The sequence below is a fragment of the Mobula hypostoma genome, chromosome 10 (assembly GCF_963921235.1).
Source record: "Mobula hypostoma chromosome 10, sMobHyp1.1, whole genome shotgun sequence".
Taxonomy (NCBI): Eukaryota; Metazoa; Chordata; class Chondrichthyes; order Myliobatiformes; family Myliobatidae; genus Mobula; species Mobula hypostoma.
The window spans coordinates 120,617,666-120,644,212 of NC_086106.1; the positions used below are offsets into that span (position 1 = coordinate 120,617,666).

The 26,547-nt window shown below is 43.4% G+C and overlaps 1 protein-coding gene across 4 annotated transcripts in view; it reads right to left on the reverse strand.

The window, feature by feature from the left end:
* si:zfos-2326c3.2 (mitogen-activated protein kinase kinase kinase kinase 4) overlaps positions 1–26,547 on the reverse strand; it is a 349,204-nt gene that overhangs the window by 41,832 nt on the left and 280,825 nt on the right. For all 4 annotated transcript variants that reach the window (XM_063061134.1, XM_063061135.1, XM_063061138.1 and 1 more), the window contains 3 exons: positions 25,702–25,836; positions 19,555–19,655; positions 4,537–4,686 (listed from right to left, as the gene is read on the reverse strand). In XM_063061134.1, coding sequence (XP_062917204.1) covers positions 4,537–4,686; positions 19,555–19,655; positions 25,702–25,836 — 386 coding nt within the window. The remainder of the gene's footprint in view (positions 1–4,536; positions 4,687–19,554; positions 19,656–25,701; positions 25,837–26,547) is intronic.

Below are 26,547 nucleotides of genomic sequence, written 5' to 3' on the forward strand. Positions count from 1 at the left end.
TCCCCTACCACCACAACTTTATGTTTCCTTCAGTTGCCTGCTATCTCTCTGCAGATTTGCTTCTCCAATTCTCGCTGACTATTGGGTGGTCTGTAATACAACCCCACTAATGTGGCCATAGCTTTCCTGTTTCTCAGCTCCACCCATAAGGACTCAGTAGACAAGCCCTCTAATCTGTCCTGCCTGAGCACTGCTGTAACATTTTCCCTGACAAGCAATGCTAGCCACCCCCCCCCCACCTTTTATTCCTCTGCCTCTATCACGTCTGAAACATCGGAACCCTGGAATATTGAGCTGCCAGTCCTGCCCCTCCTGTAGCCAAGTTTCACTAATTGCTATAACGCCAAAATTCCACGTGTCAATCCACGTCTTCAACTCGTCTGCCTTCCCTGCAAAACTCCTAGCATTGAAATATATACACCTCAGAAGATTTTTACCACCACTCACAACCTTTCTATTTCATATCTACTTCCCATTCACATTCTGACAAGCCAGTCCATGGCCTCCTCTACTGTCATGATGAGGCCACGGTCAGGTTGGAGGAGCAACACCTACGTTCTGTCTGGGTAGCCTCCAACCTGATGGCATGAACATAGATTTCTTGAACTTCTGATAATTGCCCCCTTCACCGTTTCCCCATTCCTGTTTCCCTCTTTCACCTTATCTCCTTGCCTTACAACCACCTCCTTCTGGTGCTCCTTCCTCTTCCCTTTTTTCCATGGTCTTCCCTCCTCTCCTATCAGGCTCCCCCTTCTCCAGCCCTTTATCTCTTTCACCAATCAACTTCCCAGCTCCTCACTTTACCCCTCCCCTTCTCCTGGTTTCATCTATTACCCACCACCTTGTACTTCTTCCTCCCCTCCACCCACTTTTTGCTCTGATTTCTCATCTTTTTTCCAGAACTGATGAAGTGCCTCGGCCTGAAACATTGACTGTTTACTCTTTTTTCATAGATGCTGCCTGACCTGCTGAGTTCCTCCAGCATTTTGTATGCGTTGCTTGGATTTCCAGCATTTGCAGAATCTCTTGTGTTGACAATTTCTTAAATGCTCCTAATGTATCCATCTCTACTACCACCTCTGGCAGTGCGTTCCACTCACACACTGTGTTAAAAAAACCTTAACTCTAACATCCCCCCTGTACTTTCCGCCAATCACCATAAAATTATTAGGCTCTTCCACCAAAAACTCATATTCCTACTTTTAATTGATATTTTACAATTTATTCTGTGTTAAGATTGTATCTTTACATTGAATCATTTATAAATATGTGAATTAGGAGTAGGGATAGGTCACTTGTTAAGTGAAGGGACTCAGGAAAGGACGAATGGTAAAAAAGTAGAGATAGAGTGCAGTCAGATTGTCAGGAAGGACTGGCAGGTGATGGGACATAGTTGCAGCCAACAGGCTGAGTATCAAATCATTAAGGATGCAGAGTCAGAAAGGATAGCAAATACAGTACTCAAGGTGTTGTATCTAAATGCATTTAGTATAAGGTGATTGATCTTGTTGCAATATAACAGATTGCCAGGTATGATGTTGTGGCCATCAGTGAATTGTGGCTGAAGGATGGCTGTAGTTGGGAGCTGAATATCCAAGGTTACACGTTATATTGGAGGTAGGCAGAGGAGGTGGTGTGCCTCTACTGGTAAAGAATGGTATCAAATCAGTAGAAATGGATAGTACTAGATGAGCCAATAGGCTGGTCCTGGACTTATTTCCTGGCATAATTTACATATTACTATTTAACTATTTATGGTTTTATTACTATTTAATTATTTATGGTGCAACTGTAACGAAAACCAATTTCCCCCGGGATCAATAAAGTATGACTATGACTATGACTATAAAAGTTTTTTCAAGTGTGTTAAAAATAAAAGAGAAATGCGAGTAGATATAGGACTGCTAGAAAATGAGGCAGGAGAATTAATAACGGGGGACAAGGAGATGGCTGATGAACTAAATGAGAATTTTGCTTCAGCCTTCACTGTGGAAGACACTAGCAGAATGCCTGATGTTGTAGTGTGTGAAGGAAGAGATGTGTGTGCAGTTACTTTTACAAGGGAGAAGGTGCACAAAAAGCTGAAAGATCTTAAGGTACATAAGTCACCCAGACCAGATGAACTGCACCCTAGGGTCTGAAAGAGGTAGCGTTAGAGATTGTGGTGGCATTAGAAATGATCTTTCCAGAAAATTGCAAATGTTACTCCACTCTTTAAGAAAGGAGGAAGGCAGCAGAAAGGGAATTATAGACCAATTAGCCTGACCTCAGTGGTTGAGAAGATGTTAGAGTCAATTGTTAAAGATGAGGTGATGGAGTACTTGGTGACACAGGACAAGATAGAACAAAGTCAGCATGGTCTCCTTCAGCGAAAATCCTGCCTAAGAAAGCTGCTGGAATTCTTTGAGGAGATTGCAAGTAGTATAGCTAAAGGGGATGCAGTTGATGTTGTATATTTGGACTTTACAAGTCCCTTGACAAGATGCCACACATGAGGCTGCTTACCAACTTACGAGCCCATGGTATTACAAGAAAGTTACTAAGATGGTTAGAGGCAAACAACAGGAATTCTGCAGATGCTGGAAATTCAAGCAACACACATCAAAGTTGCTGGTGAACGCAGCAGGCCAAGCAGCATCTATAGGAAGAGGCGCAGTCGACTTTTCAGGCCGAGACCCTTCGTCAGGACTAACTGAAGGAAGAGTGAGTAAGGGATTTGAAAGTTGGAGGGGGAGGGGGAGATCCAAAATGATAGGAGAAGACAGGAGGGGGAGGGATAGAGCCGAGAGCTGGACAGGTGATTGGCAAAAGGGGATACGAGAGGATCATGGGACAGGAGGTCCGGGAAGAAAGACGGGGGGGGGGGGTGACCCAGAGGATGGGCAAGAGGTATATTCAGAGGGACAGAGAGAGAAAAAGGAGAGTGAGAGAAAGAATGTGTGCATAAAAATGAGTAACAGATGGGGTACGAGGAGGAGGTGGGGCCTTAGCGGAAGTTAGAGAAGTCAATGTTCATGCCATCAGGTTGGAGGCTACCCAGACGGAATATAAGGTGTTGTTCCTCCAACCTGAGTGTGGCTTCATCTTTACAGTAGAGGAGGCCATGGATAGACATGTGGATAGATATGTGGAACAATCTATGTTCCGTGCCTATTCTGGTATCTGTCCCCCACTTTTCCTTCGCTACATCGACTGCATTGGCGCTGCTTCTAGAAGTCTAGATTACAAGAGCAACGATGTGATGCTGAGGCTTTATAAGGCACTGGCGAGGCCTCACCTTGAGTATTGTGAACAGTTTTGGGCCCCTCATCTAAAAACAGATGTGCTGGCATTGGAGAAGGTCCAGAGGAGGTTCACAAGGATGATTCCAGGAATGAAAGGATTATCATACGAGGAACATTTGATGGCTCTTGGACTGTACTCGCTGGACTTCAGAAGGATGAGGGGGGATCTCATTGAAACCTTTCAAATGTTGAAAGGCATAGACAGAGTAGATGTGGAAAGGATGTTTCCCATGGTGGAAGAGTCAAGGACAAGAAGGGACAGTCTCAGGTTAGAGGGGCACCCTTTCAAAACAGAGATGTGGAGAAATTTCTCTGGCCAGAGTGTGGTGAATTTATGGAGTTTGTTGCCACATGCAGCTGTAGAGGCCAAGTTGTTGAGTGTATTTAAGACGGAGATTGATAGGTTCTTGATTGGACATGGCATCAAAGGTTACGGACAGAAGGCCAGGAACTGGGATTGAGGAGGAGATAGAAAAAAGGATCAGCCATGATGGAATGGTGGAGCAGACTCGATGGAGCAGATGGCTTAATTCTGCTCCTACGTCTTATGGTCTTATGTACTTGTTCCTTCAATCCTCCTCCACCATTCAACAAGATCATAAATGATCTCAATTCTATTACCATCTGGTTTTGATAACCTTTTACACACATTCTGATCAATCTATCTCTCATTGTTATCATTGTAATTTTCAGGAAGAGGGTTCCAAAGACACGATCCATGGAGAGAATAAAATTACCTCATCTCCATGAGACCATAAGACATAGGAAGAGAATTAAGTCATTTAGCCCATCAAGTCTGCTCTGCCATTCCACCATGGCTGATTTATTTTCCCTCTCCTCCCCATTTCTCCCGTCTTCTTCCCACAACCATTAACACTCTTACTAATCCAGAACCTATCAACATCAGCTTTAAGTATACCCATTGACTTGGCCTCCACGGCCATCTGTGGTAATGAAGTTCACAGATTCCCAACCCTCTGGATAAAGAAATTCCTCCTCATCTCTGTTCTAAAGGGATGCCCTTGTATTCTGAGGCTGGTCCTGGACTCACTAAAGGAAACATCCTCTCCACATCCACCGTATCTAGGCCTTTCAGTACTCAATAGGTTTCAATGAGATATCCCCACCCCCCCCACCCCTCCTGTTCTTCCGAACTCCAGCGAGTACAGGCCCAGATCCATCAAATGTTCCTAATACATTAGCTAAAGCCCCTTACAGGATCTGGATCCGCAAAGTAACTGGATAATCTTACGTGAGTCGGAAGGTAGATGTCATAAACCGTTCCCGAGTCAACGTCAATGGCATGGAATCCTGATGTGGATCCATAGATAGCTTTCAGCCTCTGACCTTCCTCTACTGTGAGGTCCACTGCCAGCGGTTTGTGCGGGAGAGACGAGAAAGACTGTAAAAGAGAAGAGAAATCCTGAGTACAATTGCTAATGCCAAATTAACAACTAGAACATTGATAAAATAGATTGCGCTTTGACATGGATTGGAATATCTAAGGAGAAAGGAGGAATTTTTAGGATGAAATCCTAATAAAGTTGAATATTGCCAACAAGGCACAATGATTTCTATGTTTATTTAAAAAAAAATCTGTTGCTTTTCTTGAGGTCTTTTCAGTTTGTTTTCATCATCACAACTTCTTACTAGACTGGGTTAAGAGTCCTTCAGTGTCCTAATGCCCTCCCTGCAATAATCTAGACCAGCTGGGCTGAAAAACAGCAGATGGAATTTAATGCAGAGAAGTCTGAGGTGTTGCACTTTGGGCGGACAAAGCGGAGTAGGACTTTTACAGTGAATGGTAGGGCACCGGGGAGTCCAGTAGAACAGAAAGATCTGGGAGTACAGGCCTATAATTCCCTGAAAGTGGAGTCACATGTAGGTAGGGTTGTAAAGAAAGCTTTTGGCAATTTGCCCTTCATACATCCGAATATTAAGTAAATGAGTCAGTATGATATGTTGAAGTTGTTTAAGATGTTTTTGAGGCCAAATTAGGTGTATTGTATGCAGTTCTGGTCACTGACAGTACCAACAGCAAATATATCAATTAGACTAATAGAGTTCGGAGAAAATTTACAACGATGTTGGGCAGAACGGCTGCCTCTTCTAGCTCATCTGCGAAAACAGCTTAAATTCCTCTCTTTAATATCTCTTTCTTTCCTTTTCAAGGTGGCTGGGGTTCTATTGAGGTCCCTGATCTGCATCAGCACCCAAACTGTTTTTTTCTTTCAAGGCAATGAGTTCTTGTTCTTGGTGCTCACTGTCCAACTGGCCATTTTCCAACATTCTCCAGGCGTGGCATTGGAGATGCCGGGGCACAGCCCTGCGTGGTCGGGTGGATGACCGATTCCAGGCTGGCGCTGCCGACTGAGACGCGGTGGGAGAGGTAACGTCAGGATTTTGCGGTGGCGGATGCTGTGGACTGTGGTCTCTGCAGTCAAGTGACTGTTGTCTTTCTCTCTCTCTCTCTCTCTCTCGTTCTCTCGATGGTAGGGAGAGTTTGCTGATGATTCTCGAGTCAGGGAATCTCGGAATAAAAAGTGAAGTGGCAGACTGTAACATCAACATCAACTGTTAGTCTCCTATTTCCCTGTGCAATGGTGACAGCTCAGTCTTGTTAATGAGAGAGAGAGAGTCTGTGGCATGTCAATCTGTCAGGTACAGTGCCTATAAAAAGTATTCACCCCTCTTGGAAGTTTTCAATGTTGTTTTACAACACTGATTCACAGTGGATTTAATTTGGGTTTTTTTTTGACACTGATCAACAGAAAAAGTTTCCATCGTGTCAAAGTGAAAACAGATCTCTACAAAGTGATTTAAATTACTTACAAATATAAAACACAAAATAATTGATTGAAAAAGTACTCACCCCCCCTTTAATAATCAAATCATCACTGGTGCAGCCAATTGGTTTTAGATGTCATATAATCAGTTAAATGGAGATCTGTTTTAGGAGACCTGTGTGCAGTCAAGGTGTTTCAATTCATTTAATAAAAATGTACCTGTCCCTGGAAAATCCAACTGCTGGTGAGTCAGAATCCTGGCAAAAACTACACCATTAAGACAAAAGAACACTCCAAACATCTCCATGAAGATGTTATTGAAAAGTACAAGTCAGGAGATGGATACAAGAAAATTTCCAAGTTACTGAATATCCCTTGGAGTAAGGTTTAGTCAATCATCAAGCAATGGAAAGAATATGGCACAGCTGTAAATCTGCCTAGAGCAGATCATCCTCAAAAACTGAGTGACTGAGCAAGAAGGGAATGGGTGAGGGAGGCCACTAAGAGGGAGATAACTCTGGAGGAGTTACAAGCTTCAGTGGCTGAGTTGGGAGAGAGTGCACATACAACTGTTGCCTGGGTGCTTCACCAGTCACAGCTTTATGGGAGAGTGGCAAAGAGAAAGCCACTGTTGTAAAAAAACACACATGAAATTTTGGCTAGAGTGTGCCAGAAGTCATGTGAGAGGCTCCGAAGTCAGCTGGAAACTGAGCTTTTTGGCCATCGGACTAAAAGCTCTGTTTGGCATAAGCCAAACACTGTACGTCATCAAAAACACACCATCCCTACTTGAAGCATGGTGGTGGCTGCATCATGCTGTGGGGATGCTTCACTGCAGCAGGACCTGGAAGGCTTGTGAAGGCAGAGGGTAAAATGAATGCAGCACAATACAGGGAAATCCTGGAGGAAAACCAGATGCAGTCTGCAGAAGAACTGTGACTTGGGAGAAGATTTGTTTTCCAGCAAGACAATGACCCCAAGCATAAAGCCAAAGCTACACAGAAATGGCTTAAAAACAAAGTTAATGTCCTGGAGTGGCCAAGTCAATCCAAATAGGAATTTATGGCTGGACTTGAAAAGGGCTGTTCACTCTCAATTCCCATGCAATCTGACAGAGCTTGAGCAGTTTTGTAAAGAAGAATGGGGAAAAATTGCAGTGTCCAGATTTTCAAAGCTTATAGAGACCTTTCCACACAGACTCAAGGCTGTAATTGCTGCGAAAGACGCACCTACTAAATACTGGCTTGAAGGGGGTGAGTAATTATGCAATCAATTATTCTGTGTTTAATAATTGTAATAAAGATAGACCAATTTGTAGAAATTTGTTTTCACTTTGACAGAAAAGAATCTTTTCTGTTACTCAGTGTCTAAAAAGCTAAATTAAATCCACTGTGATTCAATGTTCTAAAACAATAAAACATGAAAACTTCTGGGGGGGGGGTGTGAACAACAGGAATTCTGCAGATGCTGGAAATTCAAGCAACATACATCAAAGTTGCTGGTGAACGCAGCAGGCCAAGCAGCATCTATAGGAAGAGGTGCAGTCGACGTTTCAGGCCGAGACCCTTCGTCAGGACTAACTGAAGGAAGAGTGAGTAAGGGATTTGAAAGTTGGAGGGGGATGGGGAGATCCAAAATGATAGGAGAAGACAGGAGGGGGAGGGATAGAGCCGAGAGCTGGACAGGTGATAGGCAAAAGGGGATACGAGAGGATCATGGGACAGGAGGTCCGGGAAGAAAGACAAGGAGGGGGAGGGGTGACCCAGAGGATGGGCAAGAGGTATATTCAGAGGGACAGAGGGAGAAAAAGGAGAGTGAGAGAAAGAATGTGTGCATAAAAATGAGTAACAGATGGGGTACGAGGGGGAGGTGGGGCCTTAGCGGAAGTTAGAGAAGTCGATGTTCATGCCATCAGGTTGGAGGCTACCCAGACGGAATATAAGGTGTTGTTCCTCCAACCTGAGTGTGGCTTCATCTCCACAGTAGAGGAGGCCGTGGACAGACATGTCAGGATGGGAATGGGATGTGGAATTAAAATGTGTGGCCACTGGGAGATCATGCTTTCTCTGGCGGACAGAGCGTAGATGTTCAGCAAAGCGGTCTCCCAGTCTGCGTCGGGTCTCACCAATATATAAAAGGCCACATCGGGAGCACCGGACGCAGTATATCACCCCAGTCGACTCACAGGTGAAGTGATGCCTCACCTGGAAGGACTGTTTGGGGCCCTGAATGGTGGTAAGGGAGGAAGTGTAAGGGCATGTGTAGCACTTGTTCCGCTTACACGGATAAGTGGAGATCAGTGGGGAGGGATGGGGGGGACGAATGGACAAGGGAGTTGTGTAGGGAGCGATCCCTGCGGAATGCAGAGAGAGGGGGGGAGGGAAAGATGTGCTTAGTGGTGGGATCCCGCTGGAGGTGGCGGAAGTTACGGAGAGTAATATGTTGGACCCGGAGGCTGGTGGGGTGGTAGGTGAGGACCAGGGGAACCCTATTCCTAGTGGGGTGGTGGGAGGATGGAGTGAGAGCAGATGTACGTGAAATGGGGGAGATACGTTTAAGAGCAGAGTTGATAGTGGAGGAAGGGAAGCCCCTTTCTTTAAAAAAGGATGACATCTCCCTCGTCCTAGAATGAAAAGCCTCATCCTGAGAGCAGATGCGGTGGAGACAGAGGAATTGCGAGAAGGGGATGGCGTTTTTGCAAGAGACAGGGTGAGAAGAGGAATAGTCCAGATAGCTGTGAGAGTCAGTAGACTTATAGTAGACATCAGTGGATAAGCTGTCTCCAGAGACAGAGACAGAAAGATCTAGAAAGGGGAGGGAGGTGTCGGAAATGGACCAGGTAAACTTGAGGGCAGGGTGAAAGTTGGAGGCAAAGTTAATAAAGTCAACGAGTTCTGCATGAGTGCAGGAAGCAGCGCCAATGCAGTCGTCGATGTAGCGAAGGAAAAGTGGGGGACAGACACCAGAATAGGCACGGAACATAGATTGTTCCACAAACCCAACAAAAAGGCAGGCATAGCTAGGACCCATAGCGATGGGGGGGGGGTGAATACTTTTATAGGCACAGTACACAATAGTATTTATTGACTGCGGAAGATTACCTCTCTTTGGAGGCTGTGCTGTTGCTTGGTGGGTGGCGGGCACTGATGCTTTCTGCTGAAATGACGGTGTGGGGGGAGGTTGACGCTTTGCTGCTGCTTGTGCATGGGAGAGGGCAGAGAGGGCATTGGTTTTCTAACATTTTTCTGTCATTGATTCTTTTGCGATTCTGTTTTTTGTGGATGTCTGTGAAGAGCAAGAATTTTAGGCTGTATGCTGTACGTTCTCTGATATTAAATGGAACCATTTGAAATATTTGACCTAACGTCCTGAATCATAAGGAAAGGTTGAATAGGTTAGGACTTTAGGAGAATAAGAGGAGATTTAACAGAGGTATGCAAAATTATGAGGAGTGAAGATAGGGTAAATGCGAGCAGGCATTTTTCACTGAGGTTGGGTGAGACTGGAATGAGAGGTCATAGGTTAAGGATGAAAAATGACATATTCAAGAGGATCCTGAGGGGGGGAGCTTCACTCAGCGAGTGGTGAGAGTGTGGAACAAGCTGCTAGTGGAAATGATGGTTGCAGGTTTGATTGCAGTAGTTGGAGAAGTTTTGATAAGTGCATGGACAGAAGCAGTGTAGAGGACTCTGCTCCAGGTGCAGGTGAATGGCTACGGCAGAATAACAGCTCGATATGGATCGTACTGATCTGTTTCTGTGCTTTACTGCTCTGTGACTCTAAATAAAGTTTGCTCATTCCAATTGAATAGAGTCTCAGTGATGTCAATGATATGGCTTCTTGCAGCACACTATTGACCTCTTGTCACCTCCGTCTTCCAAAGTCTCCAGCTTTCCACAGCAACTGGAATTCTCCTCAGCACAGCCAGTGTGGGCTGAAGGGCCTCGTCCTGAGCTGTACTCTATGTAATCAGAAGGTGAGTGGATATCTCATGATCTTATCGGAGGATCCTTGACAGTTAGGCAGATATTTCCATTCAAAATACTGACATAATTATGTTATGATGTCTTGCAATTTCAAAACCCAACACCACTACCAAGGCATAGGCAGCCAGCAGCAACTTGCCAGAGTCCTATGTATTGGGCCAGTGTTACAAGTTGTCCCAAAGTTGCCCAACTTTTCTTTCTTCTTCCAGGGATGAGGTATGTGGAGCTTCTGTCAGCATATCTGTAGCTCTGGGTTTTTATGGGATGGGGATGCTAGCCCAACCCTTCTCCTTTCACAGCCAGGCTTGGAACCATCCATGGCAAAGTTTTCAAAGTTCAGAATTTATTATGAAAGTACATATAAACTGTATGTCATCATATATTGCCATGAGATTAACTTTCTTGCGGGCATTTACAGTAGAACAAAGAAATACAATATAATCAATGAAAAGCCTAAGACTGACAAGCAGCTAATGTGCAAAAGACAAACTGTGCAAATATAATCAATAAATGACCAAACAAACAAACAAATAATACTGAGAAGATGAGTTGTAGTGTCCTTGAATGTTAGTCCAGGTTGTGGAATCTAGATTCACTAGAATGATTCCGGGAATGAGAGGGTTAACATATGAGGAACATTTGTCCACTCTTGGACTGTATTCCTTGGAGTCTAGAAGAATGAGGGGAGACCTCATAGAAACATTTCGAATGTTAAAAGGCATGGACAGAGTGGATGTGGCAAAGTTGTTTCCCATGATGGGGGAGTGTAGTACGAGAGGGCATGACTTCAGGATTGAAGGGCGCCCTTTCAGAACAGAAATGCGAAGAAATTTTTTTAGTCAGAGGGTGGTGAATCTATGGAATTTGTTGCCACGGGCAGCAGTGGAGGCCAAGTCATTGGGTGTATTTAAGGCAGAGATTGATAGGTATCTGAGTAGCCAGGGCATCAAAGGTTATGGTGAGAAGGCGGGGTAGTGGGGACTAAATAGGAAAAAATGGGGATCAGCTCATGATAAAATGGTGGAGCAGACTTGATGGGCCGAATGGCCTACTTCTGCTCCTTTGTCCTATGGTCTTATGGAATCAGTTCAGACTTGAGGTGAGTAAAATTAACCACATTGGTTCAGGATCCTGTTATCCTGGATTCACAAACAACACTGCCTAGGATGTCACGGCAGTAGAGGACTGGTAACACTGGCCATCAGGCATGAGATATATCCCTTGTGCCTCTAGAGATTCTTCCAGTTAGCACCCAACAAAAACAAAAAGGCCAGTTTTCTAGGTTCTATCAAGATAGTTATCTTCAGCCAGTGTGTCATACAGGGCCGAGAAACCTCACCGTGCTTCTAGGGCTCATTGTAACTGTATGTGTGTGACTGGTGGGGAATGGGAGATCAGGATTGGGTTTCCATAATGCAACAGTTTGTGAAGCCAAATATGAAAAAGTGACACTTGGTCAACTGCTGACTGATAGAATTTGGCATCAATGGAACCAGCAATATGTTCAGGGGGAGAAAGTAAAGCAAGACTTTACCCTGATAAAGTACGGCATATATTGTTTCACTCCACCACCAGCTAAATACCATGCTGGGAATCCAAAATATAAGCAGAAGTCCTCAGCTGGTTAGGTAGCATCTGTGGAATCAATCCTTCAGAGGATGATAATTTATCATCTTGCGAGAGGTGGGTACAAATACGACATTTAAGACATTTGGTCAGCTAGTGGGATAGGGCAAATTTAGAGGGATATGGGCCAAATGCAGGTGAATGGGACAAGTGAGTTGAGTTAGGCAACTTGGCCAGCATGGACAAACTGGGCTGAAAGGCCTGATTCTCTTGTGCCGTATAATTCTATGACTATAGAGAACCCAGGCTAGGACTTTTTGATACTTTTCATGGCTGCACAGCACGTCACTGAGCAGTTCCAAAATGCCATGGGGTGAAAGGGGTTTGTTTTGTTCTGTTGTTGTAGCTGCTTGTGCTGTTCTGCTGAACGTTGTGGGCATGCTATGTTGCTGCCAGAATGTGAGGTGACACTTGCAGCACATAGTAGCGTGTGTTGGCTGTTAACACGAATGACACATTTCACTGTATGTTTCGATGTACATATGATAAATAATCTGAGGTTGGGTATTTATCATTCTGATTAAATGTCATTGATCTCAAATATTAAATCTCCCTCCCCCTTTTTCTCTCTCTCTTTCTCTTGCTCTCCCTCTCACACTCTTGGCCTACTGAGTGTTTCTAGCAATTTCTATTTTTAGTTGAGTTTTGCAATGCTCTTTTGGCCCATTAATGGCTTAATGTTTATTGCCTTTGTATGACTTCCTTGTACTAATTTAATGGTGAAGTTAAACTCATTTATGTTAATTTATATTCTTAACACTGAGAGAACATGCAGTTTATCAAATGAAATATATTTAATTGACATTGAACTAATAAGTTTCAGTCCACAGAGAGTTGCTGTATTTTGCCCTGTTATGTCTCCCAATTCAACTATTTTCTCATGAAAAAAATCACAAGGAGAAAACTTGCATTTAACAAGACTTCACAGCCAAGGATCTAACTCAGATTAAGATTTATTTATTCAAGATTCATAAGGCCACAACACATAGGAGCAGAATTAGGTCTGGCCCATCGAGTCTGCTCCACCATTTCATCATGGCTGATCTAATTTTCCTCTCGGCCCCAATCACTTGCCTTCTCCTCGTATCCCTTCATGCCCCAACTAATCAAAAATCTATCAACCTCCACCTTAAATATACATAAAGACTTGGCCTCCATAGCTACCTGTGGCAAGAATTCCACAGATTCTCCACTCTCTGGCTAAAAAAAATTCTTCCTCATCTCTATGCTAAAAGGACACAGCTCTATTCTGAGGCTATGTCCTCTGGTGCTAGACTCTCTCACCACAGGAAACATTCTCTCCACAGCCATTCAATCAAGACCCTTCACCATTTGATAGGTTTCAATTCGGCCACCCCTCATTCTTCAGAATTCCAATGAATACATATCCAGAGTCATCAAACACTCTTCATGCGACAAGCTGTTCAATCCTGGCATCATTTTCGTGAACCTCCTTTGAACCCTCTCCATGACCATACACTTCCCGACACTGTATTCCATCTGCCACTTCTTTGCCCATTCTCCTAATCTGTCTCAGTCCTTCTATAGCCTCTCTACTTCCTCAAAACTACCTGCCTCCAACTATCTTCATACCATCCACAAACTTTGCAATAAAGCCACAAATTCCATCAGCCAAGTCAGAGACATATAACGTAAAAAGAAGCAGTCCCAACACAGACCCCCGTGGAAACCACTAGTCATCGGCAGCGAACCAGAAGATGCTTTCTTTATTCCCACTCTTTGCCTTTTGTGAATCAGCTACTGCTTTATCCAAACTAATATCTTTGATGTAATATCGTGGGCTTGTAGCTTGTTAAGAAGTCTCATGCGTGGCACTTTGTCAAAGGCCTTCTGAAAATCCAAGTACACCACATCAAACACTTATTTTTTGTCTATTCTGCTTGTTATTTCTTCAAAGAATTCCAACAGATTTGTCAGGCAAGATTTTCCCTTGAGGAAACTAAGCTGACTACGGCCTATTTTATCATGTGCCTCCAAGTTCCCTGAGACCTCATCCTTAATAATTGACTCCAACATTTTCCCAACCACTGAGGTCAGACTAACTAGCCTATAATTTTCTTTCTTCTGCCTCTCTTCCTTCTTAAAGAGCGGAATGACATTTGCAATTTTCCAGTCTTCCGGAACCATTCCAGAATCTAGTGATTCTGAAAGATCATTACTAATCCCTCCACAATTTCTTCAGACACCTCTTTCAGAACCCTGGGGTGTACCACCATCAGGTCCAGGTGACTTATCTACCTTCAGACATTTCAGTTTTCCAAGAACTTTCACCCTAGTAATGGTAACTTCGCATAGTTCATTACCCTGAAACCTGAACTTCCACCATATTGCTAGGGTCTTCCACAGTGAAGACTCATGTCAACTCATCCCTGGCATTAGGGTTATGGAGACGGCCCCTTTCACCTAATTGTCTGAGCAGAATAAGTTGATTAATTAACTTAGACTTAGAAGATAGAACATATAACATAGACCAGTACAGCACAAGAACAGGTCCTTCACCCCACAATGTTGTGCCAAACCAATTAAATAGGTAATCAAATTGCCAACTAAACTAATTCATTCTGCTTATATAACGTCCATATCCTTCCATTTTGTTCACATTCATGTGCCTATCTAAACGTCTCTTAAAAATCTCTAATGTATCTGCCTCTACCACCACCAAAAGCAACACATTCCAGGCACTCACTGCTCTCTGTGAATAAAAACATGCCACTCACATCTCCTTTGAACTTACCCCCTCTTACCCCATTGTGGAGAGTGTATTCCCTTTTTACATCACAGTTTGGTATGGAAACACAAATGCCCCTGAATGGAAAAACCTCCAAAAAGTGGATACAACCCAGTCCATCACAGGTAACACTCTCTCCACCATTGGGCACATCTATATGGACCATAAGACCATAAGACATAGGAGCAGAATTAGACCATTTGGTCTATAGTGTCTACTCTGCCATTCCATCATGGCTGATTTATCCTCCCCCTCAACCCCAAATTCCTGTCTTCCCCCTATAACTTTCGATGCCTGGATTAATCAAAAAACTATCAACCTCCACCTTAAATATACCCAACGAACTGGCCTCCACAGTCATATGTGACAGTGAATTCCACAGATTAGCCACCTCTGGCTAAAGACTCTTTTATATATCTCTCTTCTAAATGGATGTCCCTCAATTCTGAGACTGTCTTCTGGCCATAGACTCCTCCACTATAGGAAGCATCCTCTCCATACCCACTTTATCTAGGCCTTTCAATATTCAACAGGTTTCAATGACATCCCCCCTCATTCTTCTAAACCCCAGCGAGTATAAGCCCAGAGCGATCAAACACTCCTCATATGTTAACCCTTTCATTCTCAGGATCATTCTCCTAAGCCTTCTCAGGACCGTCTCCAATTCCAGCAAATCTTTCTTAGATAAGGGGTCCAAAACTACTCATAATACTCCAAGTGCGGTTTGACTAATGCCTTATAAAGACTCAGCATTATACCCTTGTTTTTGTATTCTAGTCTTCTGAAACTGAATGCTAACATTGCATTTGCCTTCTTTATAACCAACTCAACCAACAAGGAACCCTGCATGATGACTCCCAAGTCGTTTGCACCTCAGATTTTTGAATTATCTCCTAATTTAGAAAATAATCTATGCCTTTATTCCTTCGTGCATGATGATGGACTTCCCTACACTATATTCTATCTGCCACTTCTTTGCCTATTTCCCCAATCTGTCAGAGTCCTTCTGCAGATACCCTGCTTCATCAACACTACCTGCCCCTCCACCTATCTTTGTATCATTTGCAGACTTGGCCACAGAGCCTGCTATTCCTTCATCCAAATCATTGACATATGACATGAAAGGAAGTATTCTCAACACCGACCCCTGTGGCACACCACTAGTCACTGACAGCCAACCAGAAAAGGCTCCCATTTCTCCTCACTCTTTGCTTTCTGTCAGTTAGCCAATCTTCTATCCATGCTAGCAGCTTTCCCATGATACCACGGGCTCCTATCTTGTTAAGCAGCCTCATGTGCAGCACATTGTCGAAGACCTACTGAAAATCAAAACAAACACCATGCACTAACTCTCCTTTGTCTACTCTGGCTGTTATTTACTCAAAGATCTCCAAAAGATTCGTCAGGCAAGACTTCCCCTTGAGAAACCCAAGCCTATTTTATCATGTGCCTCCAAGCAGTCTGAAACCTTATCTTTAATAATAGACTCCAATGTTTTTCCAACCACTGAAGTCAGTCTAACTGGTCAATTACCCTGTATTTCCTTTTCTCTGCCTCCGTCCCTTCTTAAGGAGTGGAGTGACATTTGCAATTTTCCAGACCTCCAGGACCATGCTAGAATCTTGTGATTCTTGGAAGATCACTATTAATGCCTCCACAAACTCTTCAGCTACCTCTTTTGAAACCCTGATATGTAGTTCAACTGGTCCAGGTGGCTTTTCTACCTTCAGACTTTTCAGTTTCCCAAGCACCTTCCCCCTTAGTAATAGCAATGATGCTGGAGAGGATCATTTCTGCACCCTGACACTGCTGCATTACTGCCATTCCGCTATTGTCTTCCACAGTGAAGATGACACAAAATGCTTAAGTTCATCTACCATTTCTTTGTCCCCCATTACTACCTTTCCAGCATCTTTTTTGAGCAGTCCAATATCCACTTTCATCTCTTTTTTACTCTTTATATATTTGAAAAGATTCTGTATCCTCTTTTATATTATTGGATAGCTTAACTTCATATTTCATCTTTTGTCTCCTTGTGCCTTTTTTAGTTGCCATCTGTTGATTTTTGAAAGATTCCCAATTCTCTATCTGCCCTCTCTTTTAGAATACGTCTTCATCTTTGTGATATATCTATCCTGTGTTATTCAAATCTTCCCCAGGAACTCCAACCCTTGCTATTCTGCCATCATCCCTGCTCATGGCCGCTTCAGATCAACTTTGGCTAGTCCTCCCTCATGACTCTGTAGTTCCCTTTACTCCACCGTAATACTGAACCACTTGGTAAGGTTTTCTCTCAGGAAAGCAGCATCCATCATCATTGACTCCCACCATCCATGCCATGCTCTCTTCTTGATGCTGCCATTAGGAAGGAGGTACAGGAACATTAGGACCCACACCACCAGGTTCAGGAATAAGTATTATCCCTCAGCCATCAGGCTCATGAACCAGAGGGGATAACTTCAGTCAACTCCACTTACCCCAACACTGAACTGTTCCCACAACCTATGGACTCACTTTCAAGGACTTTTCATCTCATGTTCTTGATATTAATTAAGTAATTAATTAATTATTAGTATTTTGTTTCTTGGTATTTACTATGAATACCCACAGGAAAATGAATCCCAAGGTTGTATAGAGTGACATATATGTACTTTGATAATAAATTTACTTTGAACTTTGAAATCAGCTTTATTGTGAGTGCTGCATTTAATTCTTTCAAACCATCAAACAGTTATTGTCTGAAAGACTTCAACGTGTCTCTTGTCCTCATGACCTGTTCCACTTCTCAACTCTGTCAACCTAAATAAGGCAGGCAATTAATAGAGTCAGAAATTGGAACATTTCTAAAGCAATATATTCCACAATCCTTGGGAGTTAACACCGAGAGACCCAAGCGTGTGCTGAATAAGTAGGTCACGAATATATGATCTGAGATGGATTACATTAAGAAATTCAATTATGTGGCTTACTATTACTATTAAAATAAACCTTGAACATTTTTTCATCCATCTTTGTTCAGTTACTAAGGTCACAAGAGGTCTTCTTTGCATGATGCACAAATAGCTAAGAAAAAGAGGAAAGAAGAGAGAAAATTTAAGGCACCAACTGAAAGCTGACATGGTGTACTCGTGTTTGTCATTATTACCAGTACACCTTATTTCCAAGTCACTGTGGACGTGTACACTAGTAACCTGTGCTCAGTTGCCACTATGTTAAGTACCTAATATACCTGATAAAGTGGCCACTGAACGTATGTTCATGGTCTTCTGCTGTTGTAGCCCATCCACTTCAAGGTTTGATGTGTTGTGTATTCAGAGACACTCTTCTGCACACCACCTTTATAACACATGGTTGTTTGTGTTACTGTCACCTTCCTGTCAGCTTGAACCAGTCCGTCCATTCTCCTCTGACCTCTCTCATTGACGGTATTTTTACACACAGAACTGCCACACACTGGATGTTGTTTTTTTTTGTCTTTCATACCACTCTCTGTAAACTCTAGAGAATGTTGTGTGTGAAAGTCTCAGGAGATCAGCAGTTTCTGAGATACTCCAACCACCCCGCCTTGTACCAACAAACATTCCATGGTCAAAGTCATTTAGATCACATTTCTTTCCCATTCTGCTGTTCGGTTTGAATAAGAACTGAACCTCTTGACCATGTCTGCATGCTTTTATGTATTGAGTTGCTATCACATGACCAGCCGGTGGTGTTGTGTCATCAGCGCCAGACTTCGAAGTGAGTGTTCCCAGGTTTGAATCCGACCAGCGCCTTGCATATTTTCCATCTGTGAGGGTTGAATGTCGAGCTAGCAACTCGGCCTCGTAAAACAGACAAAAATGCCAAAGAAACGGCAGGTATGCCGGCTGATCTGCTACTAACTCTTACAAATTCCTTGCTACTGCTGCCTGTCTAGTGCAAGACAAAGCAGATGACTACACCAAGAGCTGTTTTAATGCTTCTTCATGTGAGTAACCAGGATTTTTGGGCCTCTGACCTGCTGTATCCACCTCTGTTCTAATGATGTGAGCCTGGTAAATTGCGAACATGAACTAATATTTCCAAGGATTAGTATAATACCTAATGTATCTAAATCAACTGATCACATTGTCAAATTCGCCGATGTCATGACCGTCATGGGGCTCAACACCAACAGCAATGAGGTGGCCTACAGCAATGAGCTGGAAGAGTTTGAGGTCTGGTACCAGGCAAATAACCTTTTCCTCAAAAAAAAAGACAAAGGAAGTGGTTACTGATTTCAGAAGAACTCACATCATTCACACATCTCTACATCAGCAGCACAGCAGTGGAAACTATGAACAGTTTCAAACTCCTGGGAGTTTGTCACACAACCTCTCATGGTCACAGAACACATGCTACACAATCAGGAAAGCTCACCAATACCCCTACGTTCTGAAGAGGCTGAAGAGATCTGGACTTATATACATCTATGCTTATGTCAATCGACAGATATGCAAGAGAGAGCATCCTAATAAATTGCCTCACTGCTTGGTAGGGAAACTGCACTGTGGCACCAGGATGGAGGCTACATAGCCAGGACCACCAGACTCAAAAACAGTTACTTTCCCCAAGCAGCAATGCTGATCAGCACCTCCACCCACTAACTCACATCTTCACAACTTTTATTATTTCCTGTTAGTCACCTTATGTACAGATAGTACAGTGCCTAGCGCCACTTTATGGAGGTAAATTCAATCTATGTATATAAGATAATTTACGTATTTATAGTTATTGTGCTTTTTTTTTATCATTATTGTTTTTTTTTTGGTGCTGCATCAGGTCCAGGGTAACAATTACTTTTATTCTCCTTCACACTTATGTACTGGAAATGACATCACCTTCCCTACCCACCTGGCTTCACCTGTCACCTTCTAGTATCCTCCTTCCCCACCCCACTTTTCTATTCTGGCTTCCTCCCCCTTCCTTTCCAGTCCTGAAGAAGGGTCTCAGCCCAATGAATGCTTATTAATTTTCATTGATGCTGTGTGACCTGTTGAGCTTCCCAGCATTTTGTGTGTGTTGCCTTGGAATTTGAATCAAACCACTGATAATCATCACATTGGTCAATATTTCACAATTAGCTTCCCTGTGAATTAGCTTACCTTAAATGCCATGAATTTGTGATACGGTTTTGGAGCCCATGCATAGACTTCAACCGAATTCTTCAGAGCAATCACTAGGAATTTAATCCTTTCATATTTAACTGTAAACAAAAGGAATTAATGTTCCAATCATTTTGGTATTGATATATTAAAATACATGATACAATTGGGTCACACATTAATTAGTGATAATTAGAAATGTTTTAATAATCAGTAATTAGTCTGAGAATTGGCTTTACACTAGAGTGACTGAATTGGTTCTATCATGTGTTTAGAGTTATGGGGTCATAGACCACTAGAATACAGAAACCTGCCCATTTCCCCCACTTCCACGTACTTTGCCAAACTTCTCATAAATGATAGAACTGTACCCACGTCCACTACGTCTGTAGGCAGCTTGTTCCACACTCCCATTGATTCATCTGAGTTCTCCCTCAGGTTTCCTTTATATGTTTCACCTTTCACTCTTAACCTATGACCTCTAGTACTAATCTTCCCCAACCTCAAGGGAAAATGCCTGCTAGCATTTACCCTGTCTATACCCATCATAATTTTGTTTCATTTGTTCATTATGTGCTATGTCAGGTGACATAGGCAATCATGGTCTTTCCATGACTGGGACTGTTTTTGCCAAGTTTTTATACAGAAGCAGTTTGCCATTGCTTTCTTCTGGGCAATGTCTTTACAAGATGGGTGACCCCAGTTATTATCAATAACCTTCAGCCTGGTGTCTGCCTGGTGTCAGTGGTTGCATAACAAGGACTTGTGATATGCACCAACTGCTCGTACAACCATCCGCCAACTGCTCCCATGGCTTCACGTGACCATGCTTGGGGGGAGGCTAGGCAGGTGCTACACCTTGCCCAAGGGAAGGAGTGCCTTACACCTCCTTTGCACCTCAGTACTCTATACCTATGATTTTGTATACCTCCATCAAATTTCCCCTCATTCTCCTATACTCCAGGAAATAAAGTCCGAACCTATTCAACCTTTCCCTGTAACTCGGGTGGAGAATAGAGTTAGAATGCTTTTCACAGGGTAGAAGTACCAAATGATTGAGGATTTATGGCACAAGATGAGGCCACTCTCAGGGTGGAGGAGCAACACCTTATATTCCGTTTGGGTAGCCCCCCACCTGATGACATGAATATCAATTTCTCCTTCTGGTTAAAAAAAATTCTGTCTCCCCTTTCTTCTCCTTCTATTCCCCACACTGGTTTCTTACCTCTTTCCACCTGCCTATCTCCTCCCCCTGGTCCCCCCCCCTTCCTTCTCTTTCTCTTATAGTCCACTTCTCTCTCCTATCAGATTCCCTCTTCTCCAGCCCTTCATCTTTCCAACCCACCTGGCTTCACCTATCACCTTCTAGCTATTCTCATTCCCCTCCTCCCACCCTTTTATTCTGGTGTCCTCCCCATTTCTTTCCAGTCCTGAAGAAGTGTCTCTGCTCAAAATGTAGATTTCTTATTCACTTCCTTAGATGCTCTCTGATCTGCTGAGTTCCTTCAGCATTTTGAGTGTGTTGCTTTGGATTTCCAGCATCTGCAGAATCGCTTGTGTTTATGAAATAATAGAGGATGTGCACTGAATATGAGAGGCAAAAATTTCAAAGGAGATGTTCCTTTTACACAGAGTGGAACGTATTGCCAGGGATAGTGGTGAAGGCAGAAATGCTAGTGGTGTTTAAAAGGCTTTCGTGAATATGAATGGATATGGATATGGATATGGATCATAAGCAGGCAGAAATGATTTAGTTTAATTTGGCATCTTGTGATCCACAGATACTTTGGGCTGAAGCATCTGTTCTATGCTATTCTATGTTCTATGTAGGTTCACTCTGGTGGCTATCAAGAAACATCCAAAGTACATAATGTCATAAATTAGGGAGACGAGATCATAAGACCATTAGGCGATAAGACATAGATGCAGACTTAGGCCATTTGGCCCTTCGAGGCTGCTGGGCCATTCCATCAAGGCTTACTTATTATCCTGCTCAAACCTATTCTCCTGCTTTCTCCCCATAACCTTTGACACCTTCATTAATCATGAACCGATCAATGACTGCTTTAAATCTCCCCAGGTTATATAGCCAGGTAAATATATCCAGGTAGGTTAGTTGGTACTGTAAACTGAATTGAATCCATTTCAAGTTTAATTGTCATTCAACAATACATGAATACCCATGAATACAGCCAAACGAGACATTGTTACTCCAGCGTCAAAACATAGTACCGACAGTCACACAGCATAAAGCACACAAAGCTCGTACAAGATAGCAAGCCTATAAAGGTATCAGTAGGATATAGCCAAAAAGTAACAAAAAAATCCAGACTTGAGACACGAATCCTGCAGAAATCTGCAGCTGACCACAGTAGAGCTTGTCTTCTGCTGAGTGAACACTAGGGGGAGCAGCGCCACCTTCAGCCTGGATGCTGCCCCAGCGGAAATTTCCCCTAATTTGCAGATGACTGCTGCATCTGGGAAGAGTGGGTAGGAAGCTGACAAGAGTAAAATGGGATCGATGTGGGCACTTTAATAGTACAGATGTAGTGGATTGAAGGGCCTGTCTCCATGTTTTGTGACACGGTGATGTCACATCCTTCATCTCACTCCATTTGCTAAATGTGAGGCAGCAATTCCTCAGGGGGGCTGAAGAAATTTGGCATGTCCTTGTCAATCCTTACTGATTTTTACTGATGCACCATAGAAAGCAATCTACGTGGATGCTTATTATCGTGCTATGACAACTGCTCTGCACATGACTGTTATAAACTGCAGGAATTGGGATGTTATGCTGAAGTTGTATAAGATGTTGGTGAGGTCTAATTTGGAGTATTTGAGCAGTTCGAGTCAACTGCCAATGGGAAAGATATAAACTAGATTGAAAGAGGGTGTTGCCAGGACTTGAGGACCTGAGTTATAGGCAAAGATTTGGACTTTATTCCCTGGAGTGTAGGAGAACGAGGGGAGATTTAGTAGAGGTGTATATAATTATAAGGTGTATAGATAGGGCAAATGCAAGCAGGCTTTTTCCACTGAGGTTGGGTGAGACTAGAACTAGAGGTCATAGGTTGAGGGTTAAAGGTGAAATGTTTTAGGGGAACATGAAGGAGAACTTCTTCACTCAGAAGTTGGTGAGAGTGTGGAATGAGCTGCCAGAGGAAGTGGTGGATGTGAGTTTGATTTCAACATTTCAGAGAAATTTGGATAAGTTCATGGATGCGAAGGGCATGGAGGGTTATGGTCCATGTGTGGATTGATTGGATTCGGCAGAACCAACTGAAACCAGCCCGAACCACTCCCCCACATGGACTCTTCCCTATAGTGAGATAAAAACAGCAAATGAAGGGTATAGAATGTAGGAAGTACAAAAGGAGAGAATGTATTTCCATGCATTCCTTAACAAAGGTAGCTCAGAATCATGGAGAGCTTACAAAGAATACTTTTGCTTGCAGGATGGCCAGATTTCAAGTTCAAGTGTATTGTCACCTGACTGTAGATATATACAATCAAATGAAGCAACTTTCCTTCAGACTACGGAGCACCCAGACAACATATATAAGACACGGAACATAAATCAGAATATTATATTATAAATAAATTAGTAAAACATAATTCAAAGTTCATGTAGTAAAGCGCAGCACAGGTAAAAGGTAAACAGCTCACTGTCCTAGTGATGAGACCTCAGTAGTGGCAGGGTATTCATTAGTCTCACAGCCTGGGGGGAAGAAGCTGTTACCCAGTCTGGCAGTCCTAGTCCTGATGCTTCTGTACCTCCTTCCTGACAGCAGTGGGTCAAAGAGATTGTGGGATGGGTGGTGGAGGTCCTCAACAGTGCTTTGGGCCCTTTTTCTGCAATACTCCCTGTAAATGTCACAAATTGAGGGGAGGGAGACCCCAACGATTCTCTCAGTTGTTTTTACTGTCCTCTGCGGCATCTTGCAGCTTCCATATCACACAATGATGCGGAAGGATACAGATGAGTTTTCTTTAAAGACCGCTGGTTTATCATGATCCGGAAAGTATTGTCTGAGTTGGAGAAACAGATCTAAACGCAATTTTCAATGGAGAACTGGGTATTATGAGGAAGGCCAAAATGTGCAGGCCTCATCCATACTTAACAGAAAGAATATATCACAGTATCATTATACCTAGCTGACAACAGTAGCTTAATGCAACTGTTGAAAGAAAATAACATTATAGGATGGGTTAAAGTATTCAATATATATTTTTTATTTATTTAGCGATACAGTGTGGAGTTGGCCCTTCAAGCCATGTCACACCGCCACCTCTGACAAACCCAGTTAACCCTAACTGAATCGTGGGACAATAACCTTACTAGTATGTCTTTGTACCGTAGGAGGAAGCTGGAGGGCTCAGAGGAAACTCATGCATCCCAAGGGAAGGACAGACAGAGACTCCTTATAGACTGGGGCCGGACTTGAACTCTGAACTCTGGAACGCCCGAGCTGTAATAGTGGCGTACTAATGCTACAGAACCATGGAAGAAGATCATACTTGGAAACGTGGATTCACATGCGAGTTAAAAAGTGAAGCAGAGAGACAGCGTGGAAATTCTGTAGTTCCTGCTGGTTGTCAGTGAGGCTGGTTTTGCGCATTTGGAGCCTGCCAACACTCTCCTATCATCTCCACATGCATACTAGAGCAATTAAAAAAGAACGAGGACTACTCAGGGTTTCTGTCATGAAATACATGAGCCAAATCTGTTTGACTGGATGAAAATGAATACCAGGGACACTTTGCAGCCAAATGCTCCTTCTCGTTATAATCTTGGACTGGAAATGAGAATCCTTTTGGATAATTTTACTTCAATAAAACACAGTTGTAAAATATAATTCCTTTGGTTTATAAATTATGTTCGACATCAGGGGTGGAAGAATTCCAAATTGCTTTTGGAAAGGCAGTGGCTATGGGGAGACTCGATAGAAGTTTATATAAGATTACGAGAGGCATAGATAGGGTGGATAGCCAGAATCTTTTTTCTTAAGGTTGAAATATTTAATAGTAGAAGGCATGTGTTTACGGGAGTGGGGGGGAAGGTTGTAAGTTCAAAGGAGACATTTGTGGTAACACACACTAAATACTGGAGGAACAGCAGGTCAGGCACCATCTTTGGAAAAGAGTGACCAGTCGGGAAAGGAAGGGGGAACATGCCTGAATAAAAAGGTTGGGGGAGGGGAAAGAGGCAAGCTGGAAGGTGATAGGTGAGACCAGGTGGGAGAAAGGGAGGGAGGAGGGGATCTAGGGGGAAATAACAATCGGCAGATGAGAAGAAGTAAATGGCCAGAGTGGGGAAAAGAGGAAATGGGGGTGGGGGGGGAGATTTGTTCACCGGAAGGAGAAATCGAGATTCATGCCATCCAGTTGCAGGGTACCCAGATGGAATATACGGGTTGCTCCTCCACCCTGAGGATGCCTTCGTCTTGGCACAACCTTCTGGTGTTTGTGGCAATTTTTTTTCTTTTACACAGGACAGTGGGCATCTGGAATGTGCTGCCAGGAGTGGTAGTGGAGGCAAATGTGGTAGGAAGGATGTGGAACCGTTAGGAAAGGTTCAGAGGAGATTTATCGGGATTCCGCCTGGATTAGAGAGCATGTCTTCGGAGGAAAGTTTGGGTGAGCGAGGGTTTTTCCTCTTTGGAGTGAAGGAGGATGAGAGGTGACTTGATAGAAACAGCCAGCGCCTTTTCCCAGGGCAGAAGTGGCCAATATGAGAGGATATAAAATGATTAGCATAAAATATGGGGGGGGGAGCAGTCAGAGGTAATTTTTTTACACAATATGATTCGTGCATGGAACCTGCTGCTTGCAGAGATGAAGATAGATGGGGAAGGAAACTGTGAAGGTTGGAGTTGGCTGCTGGAGGGTGAAAAGACGATAATAGGATCATGGAAACCATTTGGGGACAGGTGTATCTTAGGTGGAACCAAACATAGTTAATGGAGGGGCCGGAGAAAGCCTGTGGGTATGGTAGTTGGATGGAACAAGGAAGGGGATTGAACCTTGTGCCAACATTTCTGAATGTCAGCTGAGCAGCACAAAAATCATTCTTTAAAACAGAAGCAACAACCCAATGCAAAGGCAAGGAGTAGTAAACAGCCCGTCCCCCAGACAATCAACACGTACCAACTTTGTAGTGGACACAGCCTTCCAGATCACCAACCGGCACCCAGCCTTGTTTCTTCTCCACTTCTGGGTCATTGCGCAGTATCTTGTTTCTCAGCCACGACAGGTAATAAACTCTCAGCTTGTTCTTCTTCCCTGCGGGGTGAACAGCATCATGATGAGCACTCACAGCAAAAACTGCTCCACACTGTGCCAGTGGGCATCGAGGTATGAGTCAGTCCGATATTCACCGCTAAAGGGCAAAACATCAGTCACCCTTAGCACAGATGCACCACAAGGTTGTGTGCTCAGCCCTCCTGCTCTAATCACTTTAGAATTATGACTACGAGGCTGACTACAGCTCCAGTGCCATATTTAAGTTTGCTGATGTTGACACCAATGATGTTGGCAGAATCAAAGGAGGTGATGAATAAGAGTGAGATTGATATCAGCAAAACCAAAGAGTTGTTTATTGATTACCGGAAGAAGCTGGAGGTCGATGAGCCAGTCCTCATTAGGAGATCAGAGGTGGAGAGCATTGGTAACCTTAAATTCCTGGGTGTGATCATGTCAAACGATCTGTCCTGGGACCATCATGTAACTGCCATTACAAGGAAGACACAGCAGTGCCTCTACTTTCTTAGAAACTTGCACAGATTGGCCATTTTACCTAAAACCTTGACAAACTTGTATAGATGTACAGTTGAGAGTGCCCTAACCAGTTGCACCACGGCTTGGTATGGAAACACCAATGGAAAAGCCAACAAAAAGTGGTGGACACGGCCCAGTACACCACAAAGCCTGAACTACCATTGAGCGCATCTACAAGGAACGCTGCGCAGGAATGCAGAGTCCAACATCAAGTAC